Source organism: Ahaetulla prasina, chromosome 4, assembly GCF_028640845.1.
Source record: "Ahaetulla prasina isolate Xishuangbanna chromosome 4, ASM2864084v1, whole genome shotgun sequence".
NCBI classification, from domain to species: domain Eukaryota; kingdom Metazoa; phylum Chordata; class Lepidosauria; order Squamata; family Colubridae; genus Ahaetulla; species Ahaetulla prasina.
In genome coordinates this window covers 105,548,582-105,574,404 of record NC_080542.1, presented here as the reverse complement: position 1 = coordinate 105,574,404, position 25,823 = coordinate 105,548,582, and the positions used below count along the sequence as shown (strand labels likewise).

Below are 25,823 nucleotides of genomic sequence, written 5' to 3'. Positions count from 1 at the left end.
TACTTTAAACAACGAAGTACTCTTAAGTCTCTTTAAAAGTAACTCCCTACACTTTCCATGAGGCTGATAGATCAACATTTCTTCAAATAAATTTGATTTTTAAATAAGTATTTTTGCCATATTATCCCAACAGCTTGCTCTTTCTCCCAGAATAAAAAAAAAACAATGGATGTCCATGAGATTTTTTTTTTATTATCTCATAAATTAAGTCCACTAAGAATTCCGATTTACTGTATTTCTGTTTCCTTCCTCTGTGAGGAAAATTAACCAAGGATGGGGTTTCCCAGAGCCTTTCAATAAATACAATAGGTTCGAAATGTGGCACCACTCATTCAGCCCTTCAGCCACGCAGACTACAAGGCTTCTTGCATATTTCAAAAAGAAAAAGAAAAAAAGATCTAAATTATAAAGATTATGCTTGCACTATCGGGATGTAAGTTTAAAACAAACTGGACAAGGGAGCGTCTATAATTTGGCCGAAAAAGACCTGCTCACTGCATTTCCTCTTTTCTGTCTCTTTCATCAGGCTGTTCCTGGGCTGCTGCTGCCCTCCTGCTACTCTTTGGAGCCCAGGCTTTCCCTATCGGAGATTCTTCCGGAGAAGAGGAATTTGGCGAAGATCCCTCCTCCAGAACTTCGGCAGCCGGGCGCGTCCAAGTGAACATTCCGACAGAGTTGGCTCTTTGGCTACAAGGTACTGCAGCGACGTGGAATCAAGAGGTAAGTTCGGCCGCACAGTAAAGAAGTCTAAAGGTTGGTCTTAATAGGCAGCCGAAAACGGAGTGTGGCCCTTCTTCTGACCTGAGCTCTTGTGATTTTTAATAAGGGAAGGTCTGCCTCGACTTAGGAGGCTGCTCCGTTTCTTGGAGTGGGTGTCTGGTTGCACCTTTTCTTGGAAGGGCCGGGAGTCGTTTTGATTCCCGTGCTTAGATGATTTTGAGTCTTGCGGTATGAAGCTTGCTGGTGCTCGGGATGGGGTTTGTATTCATGTGGATTGCCAGTTAGAGTCCGATCTTTGTCAAAAAAGCTGGTGAGTTACCTAGGACAGCATTTCAGGACAGATTTCATGGACTACTTCCTTAGATGTACGGATCTGAGCCAGTGGATTATAATATAAACAAATTCGTTAGTTTTTCAAGTGAGTCAAAATCATTTGCTATTTTAGCTGCACAAAACAAACACGGTCCTTTCTGGAAGAATAAATTATGCACTTTTTCATATGCTGGATTGTTAGATATACCGCAGTGCAGTCATTACAAGATTGTCCAGTTTGCCCATATAAGAAAGGGTTGTATCCTTTTTTTTTCTAATTAAAAATAAAATTGAATAAACATTAATTTTAATATTCAAGTAAGCAAAGACAATTCTGGGAATTTTATGGGAGAGGAATTCAAGAGGAAGTTACCTTCTGCATTGTTCACTTGTATGTGCTTTCACTTTCATTTTTAAAGGCATGATTGTTTTTCATAGCACTTCTAAATTGCTCAGTTTATCAGATGCCCATTCTTTATTTGGGTAGTATTTGCTTGTGGATTAAGCAAATTCCTTATAGACCCCTTTAGTTTTTTTCAGTCAGGATTTCAGTGGCTCAGAGAAAATATATTTTGAACAGTTGACTATATACTACAATAGTTCCAATCAGCTGAAATTATTTCCATGTATTTGTGAAAAGGAAGATACCCATCATATTGCTAGACGTAACATTCCTACTGAACGGCAGATTACAATTTGTGAACAATATAGCCTACATACATATTTGTGATGTAGATTGTCATTGTGTAGCTGAGGATTTGTACATCCATTGTACTTTTCTCTAATCTGGAATTATTCCAGCCAGAAATACCTCATTCTGAGCACAAAACATCTGTTCCAGGTCTACAAGAAGTAGCTTAATGTTCTTCTGAACATATCATTAGTTTTTCAAGCTCTTAACATTTGTAGTATGGGCAAAATAGCAGATGCATTTTCAATAAGGATATAGAGCAACCAATTTTAAATTCAAAATAGGTGATGTAGTGATTGGGTTTTTCATCTCCTCCCATAATCAGTGCTGGTTATTTATTTGCAACAGCACATCATCTCTAAGGGTTTTTTTTCCCCCATTGCAGAACGTATTTGCATGGTCTGTGAGAAAAAAGGAGGAAAAACCCTTTTAAATAACCAGTTATGTGAGGTTTAAAACTTAGCACAACCGTTAGCAATACAAATGGCAAACCATTTCAAATTTTAAACCTTATTGCTGGAAAGTAAAGTAGGTAGAATGTTCCAGATTTCTGCCTGCTGCTAAACATTGTGAAATGTGACATTACATGTTACTTTACTAGATGCACCACCATCAGACCTCCAGATAGTCAAGGTGGCTAGCGATTTTAGGAATTATAGTTCCAAAATGATTTGAGATTAATATAGACTGATAGAAAGAGTCAGAAAGTCATATAAAACTATAGTGGACCACCTGCAATCAATTATATATTTATGTTTTACCAGCTGTGTAAGGAGCAAAATGCATGTAAAGGTACAATGGACATTATGGCACAAAATAATCTCAACCTTCCAAAGATAATTAAAGAAGATGGATGCTACCAGCCTGGATTCCAAAAGGCAAGTACAGTATCAATATACACTGGAAAGGTTTATGCTTTTTGTAATATCTTTTTAAACATTTTGCACATAAGCAGAGCAAATACTTCAAACAACAGTCTCATTCAGCAACCAGCAGAATAACAGGGACATGAAAGTAACAAAAATAAATTATATATGGAAGTTAGTAAGTCAACTGTTTCAGATCCATGTTTGTGGAAGAGAGGGCTTTGAATCCTGGAGATCCAAAGCAACCTTATCTACTCACAGCTTAAGAGGACACCTATGGATCTGTTTCTCCGAGACCTGATTTCTTTCTTTCCTCAGCTTGGAGATACTATTATTTTATTCATTTAATAAGTAGTTAATTACATTTAGATATAATTAAATGTACAATGCAATATTTAATGATCTTTTGGAAACAATAATAACTTGTCTTCATTCATTTAGGAAAGTTGTTTAAGAAAACTTTCAAGTGGCCTCTACGCATTCAGAACATTCTTGGAATATATAGAAGAAACTACACAAAGAAGTGTTTCTGTATCACTAGGCGCACAGAACCTGGCAGAAACCTTGAAGTCAATGGTAAGCAGTATTTACATTTGACCTTGTACATTTGTTCTGCTATATAATGGCAATAGGTGCATTTTTATTGATTTATTAAAGTGATTTATTGAAATTCAATCCTCAACATTCTGATGGCATCAATAAGTACAGGAGCTCCTTAGCAATCATAAATGGTGCAACTGTGTCTCACTTCAACTGGTGATGTTAGGATATTGATACTAAAAATATGTCTGGCACAACCAGCAGGGCCACATTTCTTCAGTTCATTCTTAATGTCTGGAATTGAAATGTTATTGTCTAATATACAAATCTTAAATTCTGGAAAAAATATATATCACTTTGATCAACATGCATGTTATCAGGCTACCGAAAGTTATGGATATTTTAAATTAATGATTACTTAAATCCATTGTTAACTTTTGCTTTGTATGGTTGCTATAATAATTAATTAAATCTCTAATGGGCAAATTTGGATTGTAGATTTTTATCACTCTCAAAATCGCTGCCACAGGAATGCTGGCCAAATCATACAATGGGCTACATTGGTTACAATTCAGATTAATTTATTATTAATTATTTGTATCCCAACTTTATTATTTTTACAAATAAGACTAGGCAGTAAACATATTCAACCTTGCTCTTCCTATTTTCCCCACAACACCCTGTGACGTGGGTCGGGCTGAAAATGACTGGGCACAAAGTCATCCAGCTGGCTTCATGGCTAAGGCAGGACTTGAACTCACAATCTCCCGTTTCTAGCCTGGTGTCCTAACTGCACTGGGGCATTAATTGGCTTTTTTAAAGAATATAGTGAGTATACCTCAATTAAGATAAACGTAGATAAGATACAATTACCAAATACCAAAATGAAATTTCTTGCCTGTAACAAGTGTAATATATAGTTTAAATGTGTAAAACACAGAAAAAGAAATCTTTTATTTCTTCTTCCCTCTCTTTAACAGATGAACAATCCTGAGACTGTGAGCATGCCATCTCCTGACACTCAGAAAACTCTTGCTGCAAAGTTAAGAGAACAGAGAGCTTGGAATATGATAGTGATCAAGCACTTTATTCTTCAAGATTTTACTTTATTTATGGAGACCACTTCAAGAGTTATTCGCCTTCTATAACGAGTTAACTGTAATGCCTGAATGCTTTAAATCAGGCATATCAAATATCCACATCTGAAACAGATGTAATGGTTGTTCTCCTGAGAGAATTTTTTTTACTTATTTATAGTATTGATATAACTTATTTATGGTATTTAATATATTTATTACATATTTTAATAATTTTACTTCAACTTAATTTAACTTTATTAAATAATGTATAATTATATTTTTATGAAAATTTAATATATTAAAATATATTTTAAAAGAAAAAAAATCCTGCAAGTTTATAATGGAAGCAAACTTCATCTCCATGCACAGCAACTATATTACAGACTTATTACATTTCTACTTTGAAATTCTAAATATTAAGTCCTTTATTCAACACTGTCTTCCAAAAATGACATTCAAAGGGAAAACTTGTAGTCACCAACGATCTAAGATAAATAATTTTTGCCATACCTGTTTTCATTCAACCATCCTGAAACTATTTAAATAGATATTTCAGATTTCATAGAACGACAGAGTTGATTGATAGCAACATATTATCTGTCTTGATAACTGTTTCCACTTTGAAATTACACTTTTTTGTCTTATAACATTCTATCAGAATCTACCTTCCTATAATTTAAATCCATTGTCCCAAATACTATATTCTAGAAGGGAAAAGGCTAGTCCTGATCTTTTCCTATGTGACATCCTATCAATTTAAAGACTACTATTATATCCCATCATCCTAATATCCTTTCTCATAATCTTTTTTCATAGATTTTAATTTCTAGTCCCCTGCTCCATTACTATTCACAGAACATGTTCCAAGACTGAATCTGCCTCAGGATGTACTGCTCAGTACTGAACATAAGACTATTCTGTCCAATACAAAATAAAATGGAATAATTACTTCTTGCAACCAACAATTATATTTCTATTAATGCAGAATAAAATTACCCTTTTTTGCAGCCACATTTCTGCTCATAAACCAATTTATTGGGGCCAGAATAGCTCAGGCTGTTAGAGCCTGTTATTAGAACACAGTAGCCTGCAATTACTGCAGGTTCAAGCCCGGCCCAAGGTTGACTCAGCCTTCCATCCTTTATAAGGTGGGTAAAATGAGGACCCAGATTGTTGGGGGGGCAATAAGTTGACTTTGTAAAAATATACAAATAGAATGAGACTATTGCCTTATATACTGTAAGCCGCCCTGAGTCTTCAGAGAAGGGCGGGATATAAATGTAAACAAAAAAAAAAATTACTATCCACTTATCTGGCTTAAGCTTTTGTTATTATTAGCTAATTTCTACAAGACCTTTGGGCCTCTTGTCTACTGTCAACTTCAGTACTAGTTACTGCATCCTCGCTAGGCACCAAATGTGGAGATCAACATGCTAGATATTTCTTTGTGACCTGCCATTATTTTTAATTTATCAGGGTGGCCCTCTTTCCATTAAATTGTTCAGGCCTGGCCTGCACTAATGCTATGCAGGCAGAAAGATCAGGAAAAAAATAGCTTTTCTTGCAATTTAATTATTTAGACTTATGCCATATCTTCCAATATTCCAGAAAATCAAATTTCTTTTGACCTTTTAGACAGTTAATAATTGTGCCAAGGATTCTGTTAGGATTGTCAAATGAATTCAGTGGACTTATTAACATTACTGAAATCAATTACATAAGTTATATAATATCGGGACTGTATATGAGGGGTTGGTGAACTGACTGAATCATGGCGGTTTTATCCATCTACTGCCTAAGAACTATTCCTCAACTGTTGCTCACCCGGATTTGCTGGTGTTGTCAGTTACCATCTTGACTGGTCCAGGATGGGCCTGCTTGCCGGACTCTTACTATGCGGACATTCACAGCGGCTGACCTTCTTGTCCTGCGTGATTAACCTCTCTCGCAGGTTTGGCCCCCCACACTGAGGGCCCATCTTGAGGACGGGTTTTGGAACCCCGAGAGGTGGCATGCCAAAAATAGGAGATTTAGGGGATTTTTAATTAACTATTTTAATCGTTTTTTTAAGGGGAGTTTTAATGGGAATTTTAAGGGGAGGGTGGAAATTGAGGGGTTTGGGTCGGGGGTGGGAGGGAGGATGGGTAGGGGGGGAACCCGTCGGGGGGGAGATGAGTTCAGCAAGTATTTGCGGCGATAATTTAATAGGTCCGAGGGTGGCGGGGGAGGGGCTCGTTCAAGTTTATCAGGGTTCTGTTATCAATACGGTATGTGGGAGAGGCAGATATGGCGAAAGGGGGGGGCCACATCAGGTTTTGGGGGCACGCCCTCACTATTTAAGAGCGATCGCGTGCTCCACCCTCCCAGAATTTTCCCATTCCCCGAGTGGCCAGAGTACCTGGGACTTGGGCCTTCGGCTGATGTTATGTAATGCAGTGATTCCCAAACTGTGAGCCGCGGCTCCCCAGGGAGCCGCGCCACCGCCACAAGGGAGCCGCGAAGAAGCAACGTCCGCTCCACATGCGGTGCCGCGAGATCCCAGATGCACAAAGCCGGACACGGCCGCAGCGACCGGGACTCGCACACCGCAACTCGAGACAACTCCAAAAGCCAAGGGACCCCAGCAGCGCACCACACACCCGCAGGGCAGGCCACAGCAGGCAGGAAGACGGCAGACGCCGACGACGGACCAAAGGAGAAGCGCGAGCTCCGGCCCCGCCCGCCCGCCTGAACCACAGCGCCCGCCCAGACCCGCCGCCTGGCGAAACAGCGGCGCACCTCCTCCAGTCTGCCCGCGGCGCCACTGGCCTCCCAGACCACCCGACACGCTGCCCAACACGGCGCGGCCACCACGCTCGGCGGCATCGGGAAAGAGGGCTGCGCGAAAATAGCAAAACCACCCGTTAGTTCCTCCCAGGTGAGCCAGGCTGGAGGCGAGAACAGCCACCTCCTCCACAAGGCGGAGACCCGAGGAACAAGGGGATCGCGAGGCCAAACTCCGAGACCAAGCAGGGACCCCACGCCTGGGAAAGTTCCAAAGAGGCCGCTCCCATCAAAGGAGATGGCGCGTCCATCAGCAAAACATGAGTATGCCAAACACTTTGTAGAAACAGACTTTTTGATTAAACTCACATACCTATGTGATATCTTTGAAAAGTTGAATGTGTTGAATCTCTCTTTACAAGGAGGCAATATGCACATTTTAAAGTTAACAGAAAAGATTTCAGCTTTCAGAAAAAAATTCAGAAAAAAAGACAAAAATTAAAAAAAAAATCGGATGTACCTATTAAGGGAGCCGCGGAAAAAATCCGAAATGTTATGGGAGCCGCAAACCGAAAAAGATTGGGAACCTCTGATGTAATGCAAGATCCATGGTTAATAAAGCCCCCCTGATTTCAGATCTAATTCAGGAAGGGACCACGGACGTTATGGGCATTACGGAAACCTGGTTGGGCACTGAAGGGGGAGGTTCCCCTAGTAGAGATGTGCCCACTAGGTTTCCAAGCATTCCATCAGCAGAGGGCCCAAGGTAGGGGTAGCGGGGTGGCAATTATTATTAGGGAGAGTCTGGAACCGAGAGAGACCACTGTGCCTCAGATAGCTGGGTGTGAAACCCTCTATGTGAAGTGGGGTCGTAGGACTCAGGTGGGCTTGTTGATCACGTACCTGGCTCCTTGCTGCATGACAACAGCCCTGCCCGAGCTGTTGGAGTTGCTGGCTGGGTTGGCAGTTGAAACCCCTAGACTGTTGGTCATGGGGGATTTCAACTTGCCATCAACTGGCGTGGCATCCTCAATCGCTCAGGAGTTCATGGCTTCCATGACGGCCATGGATCTTACTCAATTAATTGATGGCCCTACTCACATTGGGGGTGGCACCCTAGACTTGGTTTTTATCTCTGGCCAGTGGCTGAATGATCTGATTTTAAATGATTTAGTTATCGAACCTTTGTCATGGTCAGATCATTTTCTCCTTCGTCTGGACTTTCAGACCGCTACCCACCGCCACAGGGAGACGGAACCAATATGTTGGTTTCGTCCCAGGCGCTTGATGGACCCTGAGAGGTTCCTGACGGAGCTTGGGCCGTTTCCTGATAACCTGGCCCATGGCACGACTGAAGAACTAGTCGCAGCCTGGTTCCCAGGCCGCGGCTGGCGCTTTGGACCGTGTCGTGCCTTTGCGGCCTCTGACCTGGCGTTGGTCTCAACCAGCTCCTTGGTTTTCTGAGAAGCTGAGTGAGATGAAACGCCGGAGAAGATGCCTAGAGAGTGCCTGGAGATCCAGCCGTTCTGAGTCTGACCGGACACTAGTTAGGTCCTTTATCAGGACTTACCTAGTGGCATTGAGGGATGCGAAACGTTCTTACGTTTCCTCCCTCATTGCGTCGGCAGATAACCGCCCAGCCGCCCTATTTCGGGTGACCTGCTCTCTCCTTCAACAGGAGGGGCGGAGGGACCCATTACAAGGGCGTGCCGAGGAGTTTAACGGTTATCTATACGATAAAATCGTTCAGCTTCGGGACGGATTGGATCAAAATTGGGTAGATCCGGACGAGAGTTTCGAGACCCGTCTTGTTGAGAGTGTTTGGGATGGTTTTGACCCTGTGACTCCCGAGGACATGGACAGGTTGCTGGGAAGACTGAATGCCACCACATGTTTACTGGACCCGTGCCCCTCCTGGTTGGTGCTGGCCACGCAGGAGGTGACACGAGGCTGGCTCCAGGGGATTATAAATGCTTCTTTGCGGGAGGGGGTCTTTCCCGCTGCCTTGAAAGAGGCGGTGGTGAGACCTCTCCTCAAGAAGCCTTCCCTGGACCCGGCTGTTTTAGGAAATTATCGTCCGGTCTCCAACCTTCGCTTTACAGCGAAGGTTGTAGAGAGTGTGGTGGCATGTCAGCTACCCCAGTACCTGGATGAAACTGTCTATCTGGACCCGTTCCAGTCTGGCTTTCGGCCCGGGTACAGTACGGAGACGGCTTTGGTCGCGTTGGTGGATGATCTCTGGAGGGCCAGGGATAAGGGTTACTCCTCTGCCCTGGTCCTATTAGACCTCTCAGCGGCTTTCGATACCATCGACCATGGTATCTTGCTGCGCCGGTTAGAGGGGTTGGGAGTGGGAGGCACCGTTTATCGGTGGTTCTCCTCCTACCTCTCTGACCGGACGCAGACGGTGTTGACAGGGGGGCAGAGATCGACTCCGAGGCGCCTCATGTGTGGGGTGCCGCAGGGATCGATTCTCTCGCCTCTCCTGTTCAACATCTACATGAAGCCACTGGGTGAGATCATCAGTGGTTTTGGGGTGAGATACCAACTGTACGCTGATGACACGCAGCTGTACTTTTCCACCCCAGGCCACCCCAACGAAGCTATCCAAGTACTGTCCCGGTGTCTGGAAGCCATATGGGTCTGGATGGAGAGGAACAGGCTCAAACTTAATCCCTCCAAGATGGAGTGGCTGTGGATGCCAGCACCCCGGTACAGTCAGCTGCAGCCGCGGCTGTCTGTTGGGGGTGAGTCATTGGCCCCGATGGAGAGGGTGTGCAACTTGGGCGTGCTCCTGGATGGGCGGTTGTCTTTCGAAGACCATTTGACAGCCATCTCCAGGAGAGCTTTTTATCAGGTTCGCCTGATCTGCCAGTTGCGCCCCTTCCTGGACCGGGATGCCCTATGCACGGTCACTCATGCTCTTGTTACCTCTCGTCTGGACTATTGCAATGCTCTTTACATGGGGCTCCCCTTGAAGAGCACCTGGAGACTCCAGTTAGTCCAGAATGCGGCTGTGCGGGTTATTGAGGGAGCAGTTCGGAGCTCCCATGTAACACCTATCCTGCGCAGACTGCACTGGCTGCCTGTTGTCTTCCGGGTGTGCTTCAAGGTGTTAGTTACTACCTTTAAAGCGCTTCATGGCTTAGGACTGGGATACCTACAGGACCATCTACTGCCAACATCTATCTCCCAACGACCGGTGCGCTCTCACAGAGAGGGGCTCCTCAGAGTGCCGTCAGCCAAGCAATGTCGGCTGGAGGCCCCCAGGGGGAGGGCCTTCTCTGTGGGGGCTCCTACCCTATGGAACGAGCTTCCCCCTGGACTCCGACAAATACCTGACCTTAGGACCTTCTGCCGCAAACTTAAAACCTACTTATTTCGTCTTGCTGGACTCGCTTAAATTTTAAATTATCAAATTGATTTTATGGGTTTTAAATTTTTTGTAAATTTTAGAGGGTAATATTTTATCTATAAGTAGCCATATCAAATAGGTTTTTTAAGGGTTGTTTTTAGTTTTGTATTGTTGTTTTCTTTCTGTATTTTATTCTTGGCTGTACACCGCCCTGAGTCCTTCGGGAGAAGGGCTGTCTATAAATAAAAATATTCTATTCTATTCTATTCTATTCTAGTTTAAAATAGCGCTTCACAAACTTTTCCCTTTATTACCCAGTAATGCTCATCTTTCTATTTAATATAGGTAAAATACTTTAAATCAATTTAAATGTTCCTGTCATGATTGGGTAATTAATTTCTGTGTTACCTAAAGAAAAATCACTTTTATCCAATTTGGGGTAATTTACTAAAGTTTCGGAAGCACAGATGTAAAGTATAATATATTGCATAATTTTCCCTCAGGTATTAAAAATAAGATCTTGTTTAACTCATGTTAAGAAAAGAATTAACACTTCAGATTCTAATTAAGGCAAGACTCAATCAAATTCATCAGTGAATGTAACAGTTGATTAAATAAATAAGACTATCCATCTTGAAACACAGATAAAAGAGACACTGCATGCTATATTCCGTAAAAAAAACCCACTAGATTGCCCCAATATATTATTTTTAAAATCTAAATATTTATTCCAATAGATATACAAAGTGTGATAAATACATTACACTGACAAAAATGTCATTTACATGTTATCAGATAAACAGCTGGACAGTAACATTTCATAAGTGTTCTTCTAGTCTCCGGAATGTATCCATCTTCAAAAGCATATTCTCAAAATATACTGATTAATTCCTTTAACCCCAAAGTAGACTAGGAGAAGAGGAAAAAAGAATAAATTTGGTCAGTTGAGATTGAAACAACTACAATATGTAAATACCACATCCAGCAACTTAACCACTGTAGCATAATGTGATTTCTAAGTAACTTCAACTGATTTTGTTTCAAAATGGTGGGAATATATATTATCAAACCTTTATTACTCTTAAAACAGTGAGCATAATAAAACATGTAGACTTCCCCAAGATTGTGTGCTAAGCGGCAGACAATCTCTTTTTTCTGCCAACAAACACTTGATTATGCCGCCAAAGCTGGCTATTTGGCTGCTCACCTCCCAAATTTGAATGGTAGCAATTAGGAATGACCCAATACAAACCTTGAATATCTTCGAGAAGAGAGATCTTGAAGATCACAATTCAAGGTAGGAGCGATCGGAGGGTTGGGTCTTCCATCTTTTCCTCTCAGCTGCTTGTTTATTTAAACATGCCTTGTTTTTAACTGCACCTTTTAAACTTTTTTTTTTGTACTGATCTACACTTTAATTGACTGGATGAATGGTGACCTAGTTTATATGTTTCTGAAAGGAAGTCACTTTCTCTCAACTCTAGGAACCACTTCTGAAGAACCTCAACAAGAAAACTACAGAGACTTGTCTTTGCAGTCTCAAATAATTAGACATAATTAAACAGAAGGAAAAACAAATTTATGATAACCATTATTTTTTAAACTGAATGCCAAATATACTTTAAACATGCTGATATACTTATATATCCAATTTAAATATAAACTCAACTTACACAAATTATTCTAAGATCTAAAAAGAAAACAACTACAAGCATATTAGTATTAATTTAAATGAAGCATTTTCTGAATTAACGACTCAATTTGGTCATTGATAATTTAAAGAGAAAAAAACTACATGTCTGTTAAATCATTTAAATTTGAGGTAAGATTAATGTTCTATAGAAACAGCCATTTCAAATTTAATAGATTATATGCAGCATATTTAAAATATCACAGGCAAATGACGAAATATAAAACTGAATAGATTAGCATATGAAGATTTATTTTAAATAGGTAAATGAAATAATGTGACTTAATTACAGTAGTTTTAAACATTAATTAGACCATAAGCCGTACTAAATTGCAAATTGTTTTTATAATAATAAAAATTGATAAAAAAAATTTAGTGACTTTGGATAACTTTTATAATTTCAAAGGTGAATATTCTTTTATGTACTGGTGAAAATGCAGCTCACATCAGTAGCTTTACAATGTAATGCTTTCTATCATAAGTATAGAAGTAGTGTTATCAAATACTTTTTCTGAAATTCTATAATCCAGCATTTAAAATAGGATTAGTAATCACGTGTTTATTTTATATTATTATTATTATTATTAAAATCAGTAATTTTTAATCAGCAAAGTTTTTACCAGTAAAATTAATAGTTGCAGATTATTTGTCTTATGTCTATTCAGGTGTATAGAGTTTTAAGTTTATTTATTTATTTTATTTATCCAGTATAGATATTACTGATTCCAAATTGGCTCTGAGTAGCTTTAGTAGAAGAACAGCTGCTAAAAAGACAAAATAAAACTATTCTCTAAATGAACAAGATGGTTAATCTGGCCAACAATATGGAAAAATTTATAACGGGTAAGGGACTTCAGTTACGCTAAACCTGTCTGGCAGTAAGGTCAGATCTTTAATGCTCTCCAGAATGCCATCAGGGTGGGAGATTTCAAGGGCATCTCATTCCTAAGGGCAGGTGCCAAGACAGAATTTTATGTAACGTAAAATTAACAGAACGTAACAGAACTTCATAAAATAATCCATGGACAATATATGTTGCAGCCTACAGTACTTTGCAGGTAGGTTAAAAATAATCACATACCTCAAAAGAGTTGGCTCAGGCATTCCAGGATCTGCGCCTCTCTTAAAACCTATTTATAATAAAAACCAATTGTGAACTTTATGAAAATATTATTGGCCTTCTTTACATAATATAAAATACATTTGTTGGTTAATTAATTAACCACATATTATATTGAATGCATTACTATCTTGTACCTTTTCCATCTTCCATAGATTAAGTTCATATACTGCATTTAACAAGTGATCAAACTCAAATATTGTGGCTTACTTGTTGTATGAATCCTCCTATTATATGCTTAACAATACATATCTATATAGGAAGGAAGAATATTAAAAGACCTCTGATATCTAGTCAAGTCAATTTCTTGGCATTATATATATATAGCCATGAACAGATTCTGTTTTTGCTAATAAATAGGATTTTATTTGCTGTTGAGCAAAAGCAGAAAAGAGCTGTCCTAAATACTAGCAAGTTAAGGTATTTGCTTAGAAAGACTGAAAAACCATGTACTGCCAACAAAATTAAAATATTAAATTTGTTTGCTTTATCCTCTCATTTGAAAACTTCGAATATTCTAGCAACATGTTAAAACATATTATATTTTTCTCAAGCCAGTATTAAAAGTTTTTCATGAACAATTAACAAGTCATATGAAAATAAGAATGAAACAAGTATTTTAGACAAATGTAATTCTGTATCCAGATTCAACAACATAGTAGTTTTAAAGTATATTATAAAACCACTACTCAGAATATGCCTAATTATTTAAATATGAATTATAAAGGTATTATACAAATGTATAATTAACTTAGCAATCATTTAGGAGCAAATACTCATTCACTGTGCTTTTTCCTTTAATCTTCTCTCCCTCATAATTCCCACTACTATCACCTATCTCCCAGAAGCAGATATAAGCTTAATTTAAACGTAAAGTACTATTAGATTAGGATTTCAGTTTTCCTATTAAAAATGGAATGTTTATTTATTAGGGCAAAAAGACTCTATAGAATATCTCAGAAAATTGCTTACTAATAGGTACACTATAATCAATCCTCATTATTATTTGTAATCCCCAAATCAATATTTGCAGTGCTTTCAGTCATTTACAGACATGCTCAGAGTGGTAAAAAAATCTGATTCACCAGTGTGCATGTTCCCAGCTAAGGTCAAACTAGGCAAATCTATCTCCACAACCCCCATCTCAGACACACCAACAACAGCTAAGCCTCCTACAACTGACCCCATTCCATTGGGTTCACAACCCCTAGTGGTCATAGAAAAGGAAGTGCAAGACCTATTTCACAGACAAAAGCCAGGAAAAGCTCCAGGCTCAGACAAGATAACTCCTTCTTGCTTAAAGGTCTGTGCAGACCAATTGGCCCTCATCTTCACCCGTATATTCAATAAATCACTAGAGATGTGCTATGTTCCTTCTTGATTCAATCGCTCTACTATCATCCCAGTGCCAAATAAGCCCACCATCAAGGAACTGAATGACTACAAACCAGTTTGCTCTAACACCTGTAGTCATGAAAACCTTTGAAAGGCTAGTGCTGTCCCACTTGAAAACCATCACAGATCCGCTGTTAGATCCCTTGCAATTTGCATACCAAGCAAATAGATCAACAGATGATGCTGTTAATATGGCTCTGTACCACATCCTATAGCATCTTGAATCTCCAAAGACCTCCAAAGGGTCCTCTTTGTAGACTTTAGTTCAGCATTCAATACCATTATTCCAGACACTCTTCTAACTAAGCTAAACCAGCTACTGGTACCTGAACACACTTGTAAGTAGATCATAAGCTTCCTAACAAACAGGAAGCAGCAGGTGAAGCTAAGCAGAATCACATCAGATACCTGTACAATTAGCACAGGGCCTCCCCAAGGCTGTGTGCTCTCCCCAATTCTCTCTTTATAACAATGACTGCTCTCTAACAATCCATCTGTTAAACAACTGAAGTTAGCAGATGACATAACAGTGATTAGTCTCATTCGAAACACTGATGAATCTGCATACAGACAGGTTGAACAACTAGCCTCATGGTGCAATGGAACAATCTGGAACTGAACACTCAAAACCATAGAAATGGTGATAGAAACTCTTCCATACTTCCACCTCTCACAATACTAGACAACACAGTATCAACAGTAGAGACCTTTAAATTTCTCGGTTCTACCATATTGCAAGATCTAAAATGGACAGCTAACATCAAAAACATCATCAAAAAAGCACAACAAAGACTGTTCTTTCTGCGCCAACTCAGAAAGCTCAAACTGCCCAAGAAGCTGCTGATCCAATTCTACAGAGGAATTATTGAGTCTGTCATCTGCACCTCTATAACTTTCTGGTTTGGTTCTGGTTTGGTTCGAAGGATAATTAGAACTGCAGAAAAAACAACTGCTTCTAACCTGCCTTCCATTGAGGACCTGTATACTGCATGAGTCAAAAAGAGGGTTGTGAAATATTTACAGACCCCTCATATCCTGGACATAAACTGTTTCAACTTCTATCCTCAAAATGAGGCTATAGAGCACTGCATACCAGAACAACTAGACATAAGAACAGTTTTTTTCCCAAACGCCATCACTCTGCTAAATAAATAATTCCCTCAACAGTGTCAAACTTTTTACTAAGTCTGCATTACTATTAATCTTCTCATTGTTCCCATCACCAATCTCTTTCTACTTACAACGGTATGACTGTAACTTTGTTGCTTGTATCCTTACAATTTATATTGATATTGTTTCCTGATTGCTTATTTGCAACTTATGACTATCACTAAGAGTTGTACCTTATGATTCTTGATCAACGTATCTTTTCTTTTATGTACGCTAAGAGCATATGCACCAAGACAAATTCCTTGTGTATCCAATCACACTTGACCAATAAAGAATTCTATTCTATTCTGTTCTGTTCTATGCTCTGTCTTCTTGTTTTAGCATTCATACTCTCAGTCCTATATTTCTTCCAACTTTCATTCTCTATTTCTTATTTCATAGAACATAACTACCACACATAACAAGAATGAAGTGTAACTAGAACTGGAAGCAATATTAAGTTAGAACAGCAAATGGTAGTGTTCTATAAGCATTAGCAGACCATCTTGCACAGATAAGCTGTGATTTTTTAGTAACTCAACAATCTCAAATATGCAGATGATACCACTCTAATGCAGAAAGTGAAGAGGAACTAAAGAGCCTCTTGATGTGGTGAAAAAGGAGTGTGCAAAAGTTGGCTTGAAACTCAACATTAAGAAAACTAAGATCTAAGATCATGGCATCTGGCACTCTCAATTCCTGGCAAATAGATGGGGAAGAAATGGAGGTAGTGACAAATTCTATTTTCCTGGGCTCCAAGATCACCACAGATGGGGATTGAAGCCAAGAAATTAAAAGACGCTTGCTCCTGCGGAGGAAACCTATAGCAAATCTAGACACCGTACTAAAAAGCAGAGACATCACCCTGCCAACAAAAGTGTGTATAGTCAAGGCGATGGTTTTCCCAGTTGTGATGTATGGCTGTGAAGCTTGGATTATAAGAAAGGCTGAGTGCCAAAGAATTGAGGCCTTTGAACTCTGGTGCTGGAGAAGACTCCTGCGAGTCCCTTGGACTGCAAGGCGATCAAACTGGTCAGTCCTAAAGGAGATCAACCCTGACAGCTCTTTAGAAGGCCAGATCCTGAAGATGAAATGCAAATACTTTGGCCACCCTATGAGAAGGAAGGAATCACTGGAGAAGAGCCTAATGCTAGGGCAAAAGAAGGAAACAGAGAATGAGATGGCTGGATGGAGTCACTGAAGCAGTAGGCGTGAGCTTAAATGGACTCCAGAGAATGGTAGAGAATAGAAAGCCTGAAGGAACGCTGTCCATGGAGTCGCGATGGGATTTTACAACTAACAACAACAATAATCTAGGTAAATCAGTGAAATGGGGACACAAACTGTTATATCATTTCCATTATGGTATACTCTATATGCACACGTTTCATATATGGGCAACAGCAGGAAAAGTCAACTCTTTTGATTGTTTTATCATCATTCATTTGTCATCCATCTTCCACTCCTGTCTCACTCATATTTTTGCAAGGCTTTTAATTCAGATATTTTGTTTGGCTAGATTTGTTCAGACACTAGACCAGTTTATTGAATGCTCTTTTTTTCACAAAACTACATCATGGTATACCTTAGCATATTATGTAAACCCAGGCACAGCTTGTGAAAAAATATTCTAACAAATCATAGAAATTAGGACCTCTATTGAGATCCAAGAGGCCACTCTATCTTTCAGTTATTTTTTCAGAAAATAAACTCAAACTCTGAATTACTCTGTGTAGTTTAAAAAAATTCAAAAGTTCATTTGTATGATTTTTTTTCTTGCAGAATATCTGCAAAACATACTTTAGTTTATCCATTAGCTGTTTTTCATAATTGTACTCCATTCCACTGTTGAGCAATTCCTTGAAAGATTGTGGGCAAAGGCATATATGAAAAGAATTATCTCCATATGCTATCTTTCTCAAAAGCCTAGATCTTAAACAAGATGAAAACCTTTGTAGAAAATGTTATTTTATATATATGTGGCATATTTATGGATAAAGGTAGTAAAGGTTCCCCTCGCACATATGTGCTAGTCATTCCTGATTCTAGGGGGTGGTGCTCATCTCCATTTCAAAGCTGAAGAGCCAGCTCTGTCCAAAGATGTCTCCGTAGTCATGTCACCAGCATGACTAAACACCAAAGGTACACGGAATGCTGTTAACTTCCCCCCAAAGATGGTCCCTATTTTTCTACTTGTATTTTTTACGTGCTTTCAAACTGCTAGGTTGGCAGAAGCTGGGACAAGTAATGGGAGCTCACCCTGTTATGCGGCACTAGGGATTCGAACAGCTGAACTGCTGGCCTTTCAATCAACGAGCTCAGCATGTTAGCCACCACATCCCCTTTATATATATGGATACATTGACATAAATCTTATAATAAACCGGTTACATATTTCACCACAATTTTGATCAATAGGCATTCCATATATAATAAAACAAATATGGTAAGAATAAAATAATTCAAGTCAATCCAGAAATGTGCAGAATTGGAAGAGATGTACAAAAGAGACCATCCTCTCTACATCAACCTCAAATAAGGTATCTATTCCACAAGTACCTATTCTTGGGATGTACAAAAGAGACCATCCTCTCTACATCAACCTCAAATAAGGTATCTATTCCACAAGTACCTATTCTTGGGATGGCACCTTGGGATGGCACATTTGGTTAAGGCAGGATATTACCTCAAACTATTACTGGCAACAGAAAGTCAATACTTCAGAGATGTGCTATAAATCCTTCCATTGTTTGATCTATTTTCTTTTTATAGAGAGACGTCCTTTAAAGTGTAAGCATCAGGACTGGTTTTTTTCCTGGGCACTAATTCTGTTAATCATCTGGCTGGTCTTTAAGATTGTTTCCATTACATTTCAAAGAGAGAATAAACTGGACTTGTTACCATTTAGTTCCTATTCTTTCATACCCCAAAGTTGCCATTCTCCTTTTAAAAAGCCTCTGTCAACGAGTGCTGCCTAGAAGGAAACTGACTGGGCTACCTATCTTGCAAATTTAATTGAAGGGACCACAACAACCATCGGGGGAAAAGGCTCCTTTTACTACAGAGGCCCACCTGAGCCGCCACGGACTACAGAGGTGGCGAAGGCAGGTAACGGAGAGCCTCGTCATTTTTGGCAGGGCGTCGCTTTAAGACCGACTCTCCCCCTCCGCACTGACCTAAATAAAGCACGACAGGGATGAAGCCCCAGCGGATGGCCAGCTGACCACCTTTGAAGAGGTGCTGAAGTCGCTGCTTAGCTTCCTTGCTCAGCTTCGGCATGGCTGCGGCGGCAACTCAAAGAAAACCGAAGCACGATGGCGGCGATTAGAAAGGCTCAACCTTAACCCAGCTGGCCCTATAGCGCATGCGCGACGGCCTTCGAGGCGGGGTTTTGCTTTGAGGCGGCCTGAAGGCTGTTGGGAGGAGGAAGCGTCGCCGAGTCGGAGAAAACTGGAGAATTTGCCGATAAAGGTGAAGAGGAAAGGTGACGGTAATATCGGTTGAGGTCATGAATCAGGAATGAATGTTACAATAGGTAAAAAAAGTCCTTTTCTGGTATATGGTCATTCTGTACTCTTACGGGATTAGTGACGCTGCCTCTTAACAGTAACTGAGAGTAAATAGTCGCGCGCTGCCATGGAGATTCCGCCCCCCTCCGTGTATCAAGCGTCAATCCACGTGACGGCCTGAGTGGGTTTACAGGAAGTGTCGTCAAAGCATTTCCTGATGTAATGCTCGGTGGTTATGGATCCCCTTCTTGCTTGGTGCGTGATTTAACACGTGCAGCTGACGTTTATGATAACCTAAACATATTTTTGAAAGTTGATCGGAACATTTCTAGGCCGGCCAATTTGGTATTACTTTATTATATTACTTTATTAATATTAATATTAGTAATATTAATATTAATATTACTTTATTACTATTAAATATTTATTGTATAAAACTGTCTACTATTGACCTCACCCCATTCCTAAGAGGACTATAAGGGGCATGCATAAGAGCACAAAAGTGCCTACCGTTCCTGTCCTATTGTTCCCTTTCATTATATCAAATTAATATAATTGTTGCATACTTTTGCTTATATATATGTTTATATGATGTGTTGTTGTTTTATGTTGATGTTTGTGTATACTGTTGTGACAAAATAAAATTAAAAAAAATAAGTAATTCAAGGCAGCGAACATACTCCTTTGTCCTAGTTAACCTACAACAACAACCCTGTGAGGAGGTTTGGGCTGAGACAGACAGAGACAGATTGCCACATCAATTATTTACATTTTTTTCAACCAAAGTTAAATCATTGTCATATGCCAAGATGTCTATAAGCTCATATTCAGAAATCTCATAATATTTTAACTTGCTCATTTTGATTGTTTTCTTAATTACCATATATGTTCCCATCTATTTTCTACTTCCGGCACACCGCAAATTTTATAGATGGCCCATGGAATCACTTTTATGCATTATATTGTTTAAAATCTATTTGTGCAATCTTCTTGCACAAGTGAAATATATTATCTACTGTTTCCTGTGTTATTTTATACAATCTGCGCTTTGAATCATTTGTTGATTTTTCCAATCTGATCTTGATTGCATTAGTTCACGTAGCTTGCTCTTCTGCAGCCAAAATCAAACTAATTTCTTTTTTTAGTTTTCCAGTTTAAAGTCATTGCCAAGTTTTATCTTATCTACTTTCCCTTCTACCTTTTAACATAACATAACATAACATCAGAGTTGGAAGGGACCTTGGAGGCCTTCTAGTCCAACCCCCTGCCCAGGCAGGAAACCCTACACCATCTCAGTCAGATGGTTATCCAACATTTTCTTAAAAATTTCCAGTGTTGGAGCATTCACAACTTCTGAAGGCAAGTCGTTCCACTTATTAATTGTTCTAACTGTCAGGAAATTTCTCCTTAGTTCTAAGTTGCTTCTTTCCTTGGTCAGTTTCCACCCATTGCTTCTTGTTCTACCCTCAGGTGCTCTGGAGAACAGCCCAACTCCCACTTCTCTGTGGCAGCCCCTGAGATATTGGAACACTGCTATCATGTCTCCCTAGTCCTTCTTTTGTTAAACTAGACATACCCAGTTCCTGCAACCGTTCTTCATATGTTTTATCCTCCAGTCCCTAATCATCTTTGTTGCTCTTCTCTGCACTCTTTCTAGAGTCTCAACATCTTTTTACATCGTGGCGACCAAAACTGGATGCAATATTCCAAGTGTGGCCTTACCAAGGCATTATAAAGTGGTACTAGCACTTCACGTGATCTTGATTCTATCCTCTGTTTATGCAGCCCAGAACTGTGTTGGCTTTTTAACAGCTGCTGCACTGCTGGCTCATATCTAGATGGTTATCCACTAGGACTCCAAGATCCCTCTCACAGGTACTACTATTGAGCAAGGTACCACATATACGGTACTGGTGCATTTTGTTTTTGGCCTAAATGTAGAACCTTACTTTTTCACTGTTGAATTTCATTTTGTTAGATAGCGCCCAATGTTCAAGTCTGTCAAGATCTTTCTGTAACTTGAGCCTATCTTCTGGAGTGTTGGCTATTCCTGCCAGCTTGGTGTCATCTGCAAATTTGATGAGTTCCCATCTATCCCTCGTCCAAGTCATTGATGAAGATGTTGAAGAGTACTGGGCCTAAAACAGAGCCTTGGGGTACTCCACTGCATACTTCCTCCATGTGGATGTAGTTCCGTTGAGGACTACACGTTGAGTGCGGTTGGTCAGCCAGTTACGAATCCATCTGGTGGTGGTGCTGTCTAACCCACATTTTCTACTTTATCTAGTAGTAGGTTATGGTCTACTTTATCAAATGCTTTACTGAAGTCCAAGTAAATTATATCAACAGCATTCCTCTGGTCTACTAATTTTGTCATTTTGTCAAAGAATGCGATAAGATTAGTCTGGCATGATCTGTTTTGACAAACCCATGTTGGCTTTTGGTTATTACTTTGTTTGCTTCTAGGTGTTCGGTGATTCGTTGCTTGATTATCTTTTCCAGAATCTTCCCGGTATTGAGGTCAGACTGATAGGTCTGTAGTTTCCTGGATCTGTTTTTCCTTTTTGAAGATGGGAACTACATCAGCTCTTTTCCAGTCCTCTGGCAGCTCCCTGTGCTCCAGGATCTTTGAAAGATATAGTTCAGTGGTTCTGAGATCACGTCTGCCAGTTCCTTCAGAACCTTGGGGTGTAATCCATCCGGTCCTGGTGATTTGAACTCGTCTAGGGTAGACAGGTGTTCACTTACCATTTTCTTCCCTATTTTAACTTGTGTTTCTAATCTGTTTTTGTAGTGCTGTTTTTGATAGGTTGGATTGTTTTTCCTTTTGTGTAAAGACAGATGCAAAATATGAGTTAAGTAGATCTGCTTTCTCCTGTTGCTTGTCATCTTCTTGCCACTTTCTCCCAGCAATGGGCCAATTGTTTCCTTGACTTTTTCTTGTTTTTAACATGTTGGAAGAAGCTTTTTATTATTTTTACTTTTGTCGCTAGCCTTTGTTCATTGTGAGCCTTAGCTTTCCTCACTTCATCTTTACAGGCTCGGGCTGTTGCTGATATTCTGCCTTAGTTATTTGCCCCTCTTTCCACTTTTTATATTTGTCCTTTTGTCTTTCAATTTGTCAGATAGTTCTTTATGCATCCATGCTGGTTTCTTTTGTGATCTACTATTTTTCTTCTTCATTGGTATTGTGTTAGACTGTGCTTTTATAATCTCACTTTTCAAAATTTCCCAAGCTTCTTGAGTTGTTTTCCCCCTGAGGATTCTCATCCATTGAATCCTTCTCAAGATCTCTCTAAGTTTATTGAAATTAGCTCTCTTAAAGTCCAAGACTCTAGTTTGACTTTGTTCTACTACTTGTATTTGCTTAATGTTGAATTCCAATATTGCGTGGTCACTTGCCCCCAAGGTTCCTGTAGCTTCAACAACTTCTATCATTTCATCTCTGTTAGTGAGAATTAAGTCCAATATGGCTGATCCCCTTGTCGCCTTCTCTATTTTTTGGGAAACAAAGTTGTCTGCTAGGTTTGTTAGGAACCTGTTGGATCTTCCACTTGGTGCAGAGTTTGTTTCCCAGTTGATGTCAGGGTAGTTAAAATCCCACATTACTACTGTGATGTGCTTCCTAAATACCTTAGTTAGCTGACTAGCAAAAAGTTCATCTACTTCCTCTGTTTGGTTGGGTGGCCTATAGTATAGACCTATGGCAATATCGTTTTTCACCCCTTTTATATTGACCCAAATACATTCAAGATGATTTTCATCATTGTTGTGCTCTATTTCTGTAGAGATGTAGTTATTTCTTATATATAGTGCAACTCCACCTCCTCTTTTATTTGGTCTATTTCTTTTAAATAATTTATATCCCTCTAGCTGTATGTTCCATTTGTCAGTTTCATCCCACCAAGTTTCCGTAATGGCAACAATATCATATCTACCCTCATTTACTTGGATTTCTAATTCACCCTGTTTATTCCTCATACTCTGTGCATTGGTGTATAGACATTTGAGTCCATTTGGATTGATCTTGTGTTTACTGTCTACATAACCTGTGTTGACTGCCCCTACTTTCTTGCCACCTGTTGGTTTAGTGCACATGGTATGGCACTCACTGTTAAATGCTTGGTTTTGCTTGATAGCATGGTTGATAGTCTTACCCATACAGACATCTATGTTACATGCACTGATAACCCTTTTAGTTTTCGATTGCTGGGGACAGAAATTTTCTATATCAGTTAATTCTCTGTCCCCACTGTTCAGTTTAAATGTTTATCCAGAAAATCTGTGAATGTATTGCTAAGTAACTCAGTCCCTTTCTTTGATGGATGCAATCCATCTCTTTGTACAATTTTCATTGGACCAGTTGCAGACATCATGACTAATAAAACCAAAGCCTTCCCTTTTACACCACTCCTTTAGCCACACATTAAACTCCACTACACGCTGGCCTTTACCTTTTTGTTCCTTATGTACTGGTAAAACCTCTGAAAAGTTAAGCCTACAACCTATGCTATTAAGTTCATACCCTAAGCTCTGGAAATCATTCTGCACAGAAAGCACATCCTTTTGGGACAGATCATTTGTGCCAAGGTGTATAATAGCATCAACATCAGAATCCTTACTGGCATTCTTGACTATCTTAAGAATACGCCTCTTGTCTCTGCTGGCAGTAGCACCAGGTAGACACCTGACGTCTTTCAAAACCTCCATATCCTTTCCTAAATTTACATCCCTTACAATTGAATCACCAATCAGAAGGTGGCTTCTCTTTTTGGATACCTTGCTCTTCTTGTGTGACCGATCTGTAATACTTGATACACACTTTTCCAAAGTAGGTTCACACTTTTCCAAAGTAAGTTCTTCATCTTGAACCATAATCCCTTGATTGTTTGAGTTATCAGTATCACAACTACCTTGATCTGTCACTTTAGTGTTCCTATTTAGGTCAGCAAGGGCACTATATCTGTTATACTGGGACACTGTAAAAGCTTTGTGTTTATGGTTCACAGCTCTCACCCTGCCAGATCCCACGGTTTTACCTTTTATTGATCATATAAATTTCCTTGCTAAGATTCTGTTAATGATTTTATTACATTATTTCAGAATTAATGTTTTGTTTCCTGTACATTCAGTAAGATCTGCTTTTTAACTTGCATCAGTAATTGTTCTTGATTGTCTTTTTCATAATCAATCAATGCATGCATTTTTCTTTGACAGTTTGTTTGACTTGAAGTAAATCTCTGCCTCTTTTTCTGTAGTGCAGGTATAATCTATTAATATCACTATGGGGGATGTAATGTGTAGTGAATAGTCATTAAAATAGTCTTGTTTTCAGTCCAAGCTGTCCAGTTCAGTTTGTGTCCAGTTAATAATTTCAGCAATGTATCATATCATCATCATCATCATTATTATTATTATTATTATTATTATTATTATTATTATTATTATTATTATTTATTGAATTTTTATACCGCCCTTCTCCCGAGGGACTCAGGGCAGTTTACAGCCAAGATAAAAACGACAACAATATACACATAAAACAATGAATTAAAAAACTTATTACACAAATGGCCGAATTAAAATATTAAAATGATAAAACCCCATAAAATTATGAAATATTAAAACATTAAAACTATTAAAATCCTATGCCAGTCCTGCACGAATAAACAAATAGGTCTTCAGCTCGCGGCGGAAAGTCCGAAGGTCCGGCAGTTGACGAAGTCCAGGGGGAAGTTCGCTCCAAAGGGTGGGAGCCCCCACAGATAAGGCCCTCCCCCTGGGGGTCGCCAGCCAACATTGCTTGGCGGACGGCACCCTAAGGAGTCCCTCTCTGTGCGAGCGTACAGGTTGGTGGGAGGCATTCGGTAACAGCAGGCGGTCCTGTAAGTACCCTGGCCCTAAGCCATCATATCACATACTGTAAGTTTTGGTCACCACACTATAAAAAAGATCCTCAGTGAATAGAAGAGATAGTAGGACAGTGATGGCGAATCTTTTCAGCATTGAGTACCCAAACCGGAATATGTGTGCATATGCGTATGCTGGAGCGCCGGAAACCCAAAGACCAGCTGGCCAGCACGCACATGCCTGATTTTTGGTCGGTTTTCGGGCCATTTTCTGGCGCTCTGGCACCTGCAAAGACCAGCTGATAACAGCGCCCACGCCCACAGAGAGTGCCACTCTGTATGCCACCTGTGACACTTGTGGCACAGGTTTCCAATCATGATATTAGGAGAAGCATAGGATCATGATGTAGAACAGGGGTGTCAAACTCTATTTCATTGAGGGCCACATCAGGGTTGTGTTTGACTTTGGGGGGACATGGCCAGCTCAACATCACTCATGTCGGGGGGATACCGTGGTGGCCCAGGTGGGGCTGGGGGGGATCTATTAACTCTCCCTCCCTCTCATTATAATCTTCCTTTCTTCCTTCTTCCCCTTTCTTCTTTTTCCTTCCCTCTTCATTCTCTTTTCTTCTTTCCTTCTTTTTCTTTGTCTTTGTCTTTGCCTTTCCTTTCCCTTTCCCTTTCTCCTTTCCTGTCCCTTGGACGCTCAAATGCAAAAAGGGAAACATTTCTCGATGCCTCATTGTCTTGTGATCAAATGCCACTTTTGCTAGTAGTTTGTTTTTCTA

General features: G+C 39.8%; 3 protein-coding genes across 3 annotated transcripts in view; 1 reads left to right on the top strand and 2 right to left on the bottom strand.

The window, feature by feature from the left end:
• Positions 1-341: 341 nt before the first annotated feature.
• On the top strand, positions 342-6,178 carry IL6 (interleukin 6). The gene is made up of 5 exons (XM_058181654.1): positions 342-433; positions 527-720; positions 2,488-2,601; positions 3,031-3,165; positions 4,110-6,178. Exons 1-5 carry the CDS (start codon positions 415-417, stop codon positions 4,275-4,277), a joined length of 630 nt encoding a protein of 209 aa, XP_058037637.1. The 5' UTR covers positions 342-414; the 3' UTR covers positions 4,278-6,178.
• A 1,063-nt stretch (positions 6,179-7,241) lies between these two features.
• The window catches only part of HYCC1 (hyccin PI4KA lipid kinase complex subunit 1), a 101,562-nt gene continuing 82,980 nt past the window's right edge, over positions 7,242-25,823 (bottom strand). Inside the window, exon 12 of the transcript XR_009154797.1 lies at positions 7,242-7,558. The gene's annotated coding sequence lies outside the window, so the exon portion shown is untranslated. The remainder of the gene's footprint in view (positions 7,559-25,823) is intronic.
• Positions 11,031-19,109, bottom strand: TOMM7 (translocase of outer mitochondrial membrane 7). Its single transcript, XM_058179742.1, has 3 exons — positions 18,857-19,109; positions 13,098-13,146; positions 11,031-11,235 (listed from the first exon to the last, which is right to left on the bottom strand). The coding sequence occupies exons 1-3, from the start codon at positions 18,957-18,959 to the stop codon at positions 11,220-11,222; spliced, it is 168 nt and encodes a 55-aa protein (XP_058035725.1). The 5' UTR covers positions 18,960-19,109; the 3' UTR covers positions 11,031-11,219.

Bases quoted from the DNA above. Each gene is read 5' to 3' on its own strand.
- IL6 (XM_058181654.1), top strand. The intron at 721-2,487 runs GTAAGTTCGGCC...ATGTTTTACCAG, and splicing joins CAGCGACGTGGAATCAAGAG to CTGTGTAAGGAGCAAAATGC. The intron at 2,602-3,030 runs GCAAGTACAGTA...TCATTCATTTAG, and splicing joins ACCAGCCTGGATTCCAAAAG to GAAAGTTGTTTAAGAAAACT.
- TOMM7 (XM_058179742.1), bottom strand. From the start codon at position 18,959: ATGCCGAAGCTGAGCAAGGAAGCTAAGCAGCGACTTCAGCACCTCTTC. The intron at 13,147-18,856 runs GTCAGTGCGGAG...TATTATAAATAG, and splicing joins CCCTGTCGTGCTTTATTTAG to GTTTTAAGAGAGGCGCAGAT.